General features: G+C 40.4%; 1 protein-coding gene across 1 annotated transcript in view; it reads left to right on the forward strand.

Annotated features, from left to right (window-relative positions):
* The first annotated feature begins 292 nt into the window (after window positions 1-292).
* ADGRG4 (adhesion G protein-coupled receptor G4) overlaps window positions 293-9,963 on the forward strand; it is an 81,041-nt gene continuing 71,370 nt past the window's right edge. The window contains 1 exon segment of the mRNA XM_007462916.1: window positions 293-917. Within this exon segment, the coding sequence (XP_007462978.1) occupies window positions 293-917 (625 nt within the window).

Below are 9,963 nucleotides of genomic sequence, written 5' to 3' on the forward strand. Positions count from 1 at the left end.
TAACTGCCCCCTCAAAATGTTCAGTTGGTGTGTGCTCTGGGAACACGAATCTAACTTTTCTTATTAGCCCAGGCAAAATATAATTAGGAAGAAGCTCTTCTGCCAAAGTCAAGTCACATGCTAATGTCAAATAGAGATGATTTTTGTACATCAACTATTCTGGCTTACTTGCACCCGTATTGACTCATAATAGTATTGTATAATCTGGATTTGACTCTATGGCTAAAAAAGATGATAAAATTGATTTTTTTGTTACAAAAATTTCATTTGTTTTCTCTTTCCCCTTTCCCAAATGTGGACAGATGCACTTTCACTAAAAGAAAAAAGGTTGGATTTTTATGGCAGAGCTGACACATATGTAAGCCTGACCAACACCATTCCTGAACTCAGTCGATTCACAGTATGCATTGACCTGCGATTTGTGGGTGCCAGATCAAGTGATTGGATGGCCTTCTCCTATATTACTAAAACTACTTTCCTGGGTAGAGAAGACATAGACCTTCGACTTGCAGGAGACCATCAGCAGCTAATCGTGTACAACTTGGGCAAGACCTTTTACATCCGTTACCACCTGACTCCATTTCAGTGGCACACAATATGCTTGATATGGGATGGCGTGAAAGGCAGGTTAGAGCTCTTCCTGAGTAAAGAAAGGATACTGGTAATGATCGATCAGCCACAAAACCTGGTGCCTAATGGGACTCTGGTTCTAGGACATTTTCACAAGAAAGGGGATGACCTTGTTAAAGGCATGGTTCCTAGGTTCACCAGCAGCTTGTACTACTTTCAACCCTGGGACCACATCCTGGGAAATGAAGAGTTTATGAAGTGTTTGAGCGGAAACGTGGTTAGTTGGGAAGAAGATGTTTGGCTCATCAACAAGATCATTCCAGCCGTTGACATGAGAGTGCGCTGGGGTGAGTAACTGATGAATTGTCTTCCTTAGCAAGGGTAGTGGTGGTGCAGAACTCTTCTGCTCACTACTATAAATAACCCACTCCTAGGCCCAGGCTCTGTCTTCCTCAGAGGGGCCCAAGGTTGCCACAGTTTTGTCATCTACTTTTTAACGTAGAGCAAATAGTACTTTTTGTCTTGTATTTTGATATGATTTCAAACTTACAGAAAAATTGCAAGAATAGGACAAAAAATTTCTATATATTCTCTACCCAGCTTCACTGTTACATTTTCCCCATATGTCTTATCATTCTCCCTCTCTCTCTGTCCCCTTCTCTTCCCCCCGTCCATACTCTCTCTCTCTCTCTCTCTCTCTCTCTCTCTCACACACACACACACACACACACACACACACACACAGACACACACACACACACACACTCACAAATTGTTTCTTAACAATTTGAGATTAAGTTGCAGACATAGGGCCTCATTTCCCCTAAATATCTCAGTGTGTAATTTCCTGAGAATAAGGACATTCTCTTACATAACCACAGTACAGTTGTCCCAATCAGGAAATTTAACATTGATATGATACTAATATCTAATTCATAGTCCATATTCAAATTTAGCCAATTGTACTAATAATTTCTCTTATAGTTATATTTTACTTGGTCCAATAAAATATAGCTATATTTTACTTGGTCCAGGATCCAATTCAGGATCATACATTGCATTTAGTTATGGTGTCTCTTTAGATTCTAATCTGGAACAGACCCTTAGTTTTTCCCTGTCTTTCGTGATGCCAATTTGTCTCAATACTGGTGATGGTAACTTTGATCACTTGATGCTGATGATGATAGTTAGGTTTCTCCACTGCAAAGTTACTCTTTTTCCATTATAATTGAGTAATTTCCTGAGAGATATTAGGAGGCTATATCAATATCCTGTTCTTATCAAACTTTCACCCAGTAGTTTTATATCTATCGACGATTCTTGCCTCAATCACTTATTACTATGATGATTGCCAAATGACGAATTTTAGAACTCCATCATTTTTCTACATTTATTAGTTAGTGTTCTATTGTGAGGGAGAGTGTTCTACATTTACTTATTTATTCCTTCAGTTGTTTATATGTTTATATCAGCATGAACTCATGGACTCTTAGTTTATTCAATGGGTTACAATCTGTTGCTGTCATTTATTTTATTGCTCAAATTGGCCCAGATTTGGCCAGTGGGAGTCCTTCAGTCTGGCTCTTGTGTCCTTTTGACACATTCCCATTATTTTTCGAGCACTTCCGTACTTTCTAGCACAACAAGATGTTACAGGCTCATCTTTTAGTCTTCCCACTCAGCCCAAGAATCAGACATTTTACCAAAGAGTCCCAGTCCCTTTTAGTGGGGAATAATATTGATAAACCAATTCATTTTTCTTTTGAGAGCAATGACGTTGCGGGAGAACTGTTAGATGGAATTCTTGTAAGAAAACTGGGTTTTGGGAATTACACATGTATTTCCTCCCTCCTTTCCAGTTTTTAGGAGGAAATATAAGATTGTTTTTCTCTGTACAACCCCACTCTCCCGTCAAATCCAACCTCCACCATCAACAGCTGCGGTCCTGAAGCATGGGTAAAGTCATTGATAACAGCATCAAGATAGAATTTTTTCTCATTTCCTGAAATGTTCACTTATTCTTAGAGGAATAGTATTTACTGTTCTTATGGATTCGGGAGAGGGTAGCGAGGGAAGGGGGGCTAGATCCATGCCTAATAGAACTCCTGCAGACTATGGAGATAGGTTTTCACCAGCGGTCTGGATGCTGTTTGAGTTAATGGCAGAGGGTTTCTGTGTTTCTTTGAGCTCAGACTAATGCAAAGGAACAGGAAAGCCATTCCTTTGAGGTACTACCTGAAGGCATTTGGTTTTTCTCCTTTCTGAAGGCTTGAAAATGAAAGAGAAAAGTCCTAGCTGGCTCTGATTACAAAAGCGAGCTAGTAGGTTAAACCTGAACAGCTCATTCAAAGCAGTTTAAAGTAACTTTATCGTTGATGGAAGGAACCAGAAGTATGGCTCTATTAAATCCATATGCTTAGCAGTGGTCTTTGAAAACCTAATCTGGCCAGTGAATTGCCATGGCCTTTCATACGAAGAGTCTTCCTAAAGGTATGTAGATTAAATCTCTCTTAGTTAATGCATTTGAGAAATCCCTTCTTGGAAAAGAATGAAGTAACATGAATTGAGTCCATTCTGCAAAATCTACCCTGTATCAAAACATAGGGTCCCTGTGTGTGTGTAGCTATTGATTTGCTAAGATTTATTAATTAATCTAATGCTCCAGCTGCTTTGAATTACTTTATGAACTAACCATTCTTAAAGTATGCAGAGATTGACTATATAGTTTATGTACTTTCTAAGGCCTTTGGCCCACTATTAAGCCTTCTATCCAGTTATCAGCTCTGATAGGAAAGGTTTCACTGTGATGGGCTCTTCTAGCTAAAAGGCAATTTGGTTTTGCCCCTGTACATCAGTTCTCGGTGCTATCCTCATTTTTCATCACGAAAGATAAGCAAGAGCTGTTTGTAGTTCATTCAAACCTCCTTATTTGTAGTCTCCTGCACAGGGTGACATTCGCCTATGGATTCAGAGATGGAAGCTTCTAGCCTGTCTCTCTCTCTATTGCAGGATTCATTTTTCATGTCCTTGCCTGGAAACTGAATACAGACAACATTTTGAAAACAATTTTTTTTTTCTCACCATGTTAAAGATGCTCATTTCATATTTTTTCTACCCCACAGGCAGATGTGTCTGTGACAGTTTCTGGTCACCATTATCTCTCACAAATCTAATAAACATGCTCTGAATTATATTTCCAGAGGTCGTGATTGAAAGAAAAATCAGATGCAAAATGTGGGCTAGAAAAATGCAAAGATTTAATATGAGGTGATATACCCAAATCACAAGCAGAATTTGGTACCTTAGCAAATGTTCTACTTGATATTCTGTTGGCAGGTACCTCCGCAACAAAATGCCTCATAAATATGCAGCTACTCTATACCTCTGTTCTCCAGCTCCCAATGATTACAATAATACAATTTGGTCTAAAGTGAAGGAGCAAATGGCAATTAAGCCCACAGGCCCCTGTGAATTAGCATGGATTATCACCACTTTAAAATACAGAGACAGCAAAGCTCATGCAGATCATTTGTGCAAGTGATCACTTGTTCACAAGTGGGAACAGGATGAATGCGGCAAAACATGTTTGTAAGCCTTTCAAAGATGGAGGCCAGACTCAATGGCTTCTGTGGTCCCTGCAGTACAAATGGACATTCAGTTATCGTTCAACTACTTGCACGGTGTGAGCTTTTGCATTTGCTTCTTTTAAGTTGAATTTTTATTGACATGCAGCTGAAGATCTCCTGTACACTTTGCCCAGTTTTCCCCAATTGTAACATTTTGCAAAACTATGGTATAGCAACCAGAATATTGACATGGATACAATCCACTGATCTTATTCAGGTTTCTCTAGTTTTACTTGTACTCATTTGCGTGTGTGTGTGTGTGTGTATTGAGTTCTATACAGTTTTATCACCCGTGTAGGTTTACGTGTCCACCACCACAGTCAAGATACTGAATGGGGGCTTCCCTGGTGGCGCAGTGGTTGGGGGTCCACCTGCCAATGCAGGGGACGCGGGAGCCTGTGCTCCGCAACGGGAGAGGCCACAACAGTGAGAGGCCCGCGTACCGCAAAAAAAAAAAAAAAGATACTGAATGGTTTCAACACTGCAACCATCCATCGTGTTGCCCTGTTATAAACACGCCCACCTCCCTCCTTCCCTTTCCCCCCACATCCCTAACCCTTGACAACTACAACTAATCTGTCCTCTGTAAAATTTTGTCATTTCAAAAACGTTAATAAATGGAGTCATGAAATATGTAACCTTTAAGGATTGGCTTTTTTTTCCACTTAGCATCATTCTCTGGAGAGTCATCCAGGTTGTTGTATGTATCCATAGTTTGTTTCTTTCCATGGTAGAATAGGATTCTATGGCATGGATATATCACTGTTTGTCTAGCCATTCACTTCTTAAAAGGCATCTGGGCTGATTCTAATTTTTGCCTATTACAGAAAATAAGAAAAAAAGAAAATAAGAAAAGCCTGCTATCAACATTTCTGTACAGGTTTCTGTGTGAGAATAAGTTTTCATTTCTCTGGGATAAATGCCCAAAAGTGTAATGGCTGGGCATTATGGTAGTTGCACATTTAGTTTTATATAAAACTCTCAGATTGTTTTCCAAGGTGGTTGTGTCATATTCTGTTCCATGAGCAAAGTATGAGTGGTCCAGTTTCTCTGCATCCTTGCCAGCATTGGGTGTTGTCACTATTTTTCAATTTTACCCATCCTGGTAAGTGTGTAGTGATTTTCATTGTGGTTTTAATTTGCATTTCTCTGATGCCTAATGATGTTGAATATCTTTTCCTGTGATTATTTGCCATCTGTATAACCTCTTCAGTGAACTATTCATGTCTTTTACTGATTTTTCTCTCTTTTTTATTGAGGTATAGTTAATTTACTATGTTGTGTTAGTTTCAAGTGTACAGCAAAGTGATTCAGTTATACATGTATATATTCTTTTTCAGATTCTTTTCTATTATAGGTTATTACAAGATATTGAGTAGAGTTCCCTGTGCTATACAGTAGGTCTTTGTTGTTTACCAGTTTGTATATAGTAGTGTGTGTATGTTAATCCCAAACTCCTAATTCATTGCACATGTTTTCATTGGATTTTTTATTTTTAATATGGAATCTTGAGAGTTCTTTATATATTCTAGTCCTTTGTTGGATATATGCTTTGCAAATATTTTCTCCTAATCTGTAGATTACTCATTTATCCTTTTCACATGGGCTTTCACCAAGCAAAAGCTTTTAGTTTTGGTGAAGTATAATTTATTGATTTTTCTTTTTGTGGATCATGCTTTTGGTGTCAAGTCTAAGAACTCTTTGCTTGGTGTTAATTTGTATCCTCCAACCTTACTAAACTCACTTTTAAGTCCCAGGAGGTTTTTTGTGTTTTAGGTTTTTTTAGGTTCCTTGAGATTTTCTACATGGACAATCACATAATCTGTGATTGTTTTTTTTTTTTAACATCTTTATTGGAGTATAATTGCTTTACAATGGTGTGTTAGTTTCTGCTTTATAGCAAAGTGAATCAGTTATACATATACATATGTTCCCATATCTCTTCCCTCTTGCGTCTCCCTCCCTCCCACCCTCCCACCCTCCCTATCCCACCCCTCCAGGTGGTCACAAAGCACCGAGCTGATCTCCCTGTGCTATGCGGCTGCTTCCCACTAGCTAGCTATTTTATGTTTGGCAGTGTATATATGTCCATGCCACTCTCTCACTTTGTCACAACTTACCCTCCCCCCTCCCCATGTCCTCAAGTTCATTCTCTAGTAGGTCTGTGTCTTTATTCCCGTCTTACCCCTAGGTTCTTCATGACCTTTTTTTCCCCTTAGATTCCATATATATGTGTTAGCATACAGTATTTGTCTTTCTCTTTCTGACTTACTTCACTCTGTATGACAGTCTCTAGGTCCATCCACCTCACTACAAATAACTCAATTTCGTTCCTTTTTATGGCTGAGTAATATTCCATTGTATATATGTGCCACATCTTCTTTATCCATTCATCTGTTGATGGACACTTAGGTTGCTTCCATGGATCTTTAATCCCTATGGATCCTGGTTAAAAAGCTACTGACGTTTGATTGGATTACCTCTATTTGGGATATTAGTGATTAGTTAAGGAATATTGTTTCAGGGCATGGCTGTAATTGGGATCCACATTGGGTTTCAATGCCTGGGCTTGCAAGGGTGCCTTCATGTTCTGGTTTAGCACTGTGATTCTCTCTTCTAAAGTTTGTGTCTGACTATTTTAGGTGATAGCTTTCTCTTGAGCAGTTCAGCATTTGCAGAACTTGGCTTTTTTTTATCTAAATTTGCTAATTCTTGATTCTTTTAGGTAGAGTCTCTTCTTTCTCCGGGGTTTGTGATGATTCTGTGTAAATTGAGGGCATGCACTTATGGGTACTGGATAATTGAAGCACTAGCACACACTGTCTTATTTCTTCTCTACATATTTCACCGGTGGAAATCTCATCTTCTCAACACTGAACCTCTCTGGGCCTAATCTCTAAATGAGGGGATTGAATACAATCTCCAACACAGTGCTAAAATTCTGTGATTTAGTGAAGGAAGATTTGAGTTTTTATTAATAAAGACTTTAGAGGAAAAACCTTGAGACAGTAATGTCTCTGGAAAGAAACCACTTTCATCTGAAAGATTCAATGGGAGGTTTGCTGAAATATACAAATCCAGGTTTTAAGTTAAAATGAAAGTTGCATTAATTCCTAGGAGATATCTGGTACTTAAAATGCCACCTGTTTGGCAATTTTGTTCAACTCATTTGTTTTTCTTTTTCTCAGTCTTATGCTTCTTTTCAAGATGCTTACAGGAAGTGTCAATGACAATTAACATCTATAGCTCAGCCCTCTCCAGATAAAAATATCATGCCTAACTCCCATCCTCTGTGTTCTAAAAGAGTTTACTTGTTATGGATTTCTCTAACAGTGCTATTTGAATGCTGCATCAAAGAAGATTACTTAGGCTTTTGTGTTATGTAGTGTTTTACTGTCTTCCTAGAAAGTTAACGCAGCTCAACCATTAATCATTTGTAAAGGAATGGGAATTGTGAAATCTTCTCTCAACAATTAGTGCATTCATAGGGAGTGATTCAGGCCCTGGGATGCCACACTCCTCAAATGTGATATAAGTGACACTGTAACAGGTTTGCTAAGCCAGTTGGCTGTGGTAAAGCCATCTGCAAAAATGGGAGCCAAGATCCTGACAATTCTCTTTTTACTTGCAGTTATGGAAAAATTTGAAGGCAGAAGCTTGAAATAAATATTGTGCTGCTGAAATGTACCGGTTTCTTGATACTGCCTAGTAGGATGTGAATCTCTGATAATTGAAACAATGCTGTAAAATTAAGTAAAAAAGTACTTCTTATATCACTTTGAGTTTTCTTTTTATAAATGTGTGAACTTTTGTCTACTCATCTATACAGTTAGTTGTAGGTTTCTGATTGTCACTCATTCTACTTGCTAATGACCACAAAATCCCAAAGAATATCCCACACACATCTCAGAATTTCTATATATGCAAATTAAAAGTAATTTTAATGCTCGAAACAGTGAAATAAGTTAGTAGATTATCTACCACCATAATTATTCCTACATCATAGGTATTATGCTTCCCCGGTAGATAAACTCAAAATGCTAATTTCCCAATGGTAAATATGCGTGATTTCAATTTGGCTGATTTGAACTGGTAAAAAATTGTGACTCAGTGTTGAATTTTACTAGGCACCATTTTCACTTGGATGTTCTACCATCATTCCAAATTCCACTTATCCGAACCTGAAGTGGGTGTTTTTCTTCCGAGTGAAGCTGCCCTCCCAATTTTCCTATTTCTATGAATATCACCACTGTTCTCCAAGTAGCCCAAAAGCAAAAGTCAAGTTCTCTGACATTTCTCTGTCTTCATCTCTTAAACCTCTTCGCTAACATAAACTGTCATGTCAATTCTTCCTTTTCCAATAGCTGTAGGATTAGGGTTCCCCACACTACTCTCCTCTCATTCCAAGCCTTCTTCATTTCCACTTGTTCAGTCAGCCTGAAAAGATTTATTGGACATCTACCACATGCCAGGCCCTGTACTAGGCACTGGGGATGTAATGGTGAGTGAGCAAAGAATGATGAAGGCCCTACCCATAAAATGTAGTGAGGAAGACAGATATTAATAAGCACACACACATGAAAAACTGCATCTGTGACAGGTACTATGAAGAAGAGGTACGAGGGTTGTCATAAGAGCCTAGAATAGATTGGTTTGACCTAGTTATGGAGGCAAAGGAAGGCAGTCTTCCCTGAAAAAGTGATGCATGAGCGAGATCTGGAGGAAGAATAGAAGTTAATCAGATGAAGAAGGGTGGGAAGATCATTCTAAGTAGAGGCAACAGGACATGCAGTAGTCTTGTGGTGGGAAAATAATGCCAAGTATTGCAGGACTAAAATGAGGCTGCCGGGCTGAAGCCCAGAAAACAAGGGAGAAACTTAGTACAAACTGAGGCTGGAGAGGAAGGTAGAGACCAAACCATGCATAGTTTTTTAGGCTCTATGAAGAAAATTTTTTTAATCCTATGAGTAATACAAGGCCACTAACGGGAGCTGAGTATGTGAAGGTGTGTGTGTATGTGTGAGAGACACGTGATCAAATCTGCATGTCAAAAGATGGCGGAGAAGTAAGACGCGGAGATCACCTTCCTCCCCACAGATACACCAGAAATACATCTACACGTGGAACAACTCCTACAGAACCCCTACTGAACGCTGGCAGAAGACCTCAGACCTCCCAAAAGGCAAGAAACTCCCCACGTACCTGGGTAGGGCAAGAGAAAAAATTAATTAAAAACAGAGACAAAAGAATAGGGACGGCACCTGCACCAGTGGGAGGGAGCCGTGAAGGAGGAAAGGTCTCCACACACTAGGAAGCCCCTTCGCGGGCAAAGACTGCGGGAGGCGGAGGGGGAGCTTCGGGTCCGCGGGGGAGAGCGCAGCCACAGGGGTGCGGGGGGCAGAGCGGGGAGATTCCCGCACAGGGGATCGGTGCCGACCGGCACTCACCAGCCCGAGAGGCTTGTCTGCTCACCCACCGGGGCGGGCGGGGCTGGGAGATGAGGCTCAGGCTTCGGTCGAAGCGCAGGGAGAGGACTGGGGTTGGCGGCGTGAAGACAGCCTGCAGGGGGTGAGTGCGCCACGGCTAGCCGGGAGGGAGTCCGGGAAAAAGGCTGCACCTGCTGAGGAGGCGAGAGACTTTTTCTCGCCTCTGTGTTTCCTGGGGCGCGAGGAGAGGGCTTTTAAGAGCGCTGCCTAAAGGAGCTCCAGAGACTGGCGCGAGCCGCGGCTGAAAGCTCGGACCCCAGAGACGGGCGCAAGCCGCGGCT

Source organism: Lipotes vexillifer, unplaced genomic scaffold, assembly GCF_000442215.2.
Source record: "Lipotes vexillifer unplaced genomic scaffold, Lipotes_vexillifer_v1.1 scaffold481, whole genome shotgun sequence".
Classification (NCBI taxonomy): domain Eukaryota; kingdom Metazoa; phylum Chordata; class Mammalia; order Artiodactyla; family Lipotidae; genus Lipotes; species Lipotes vexillifer.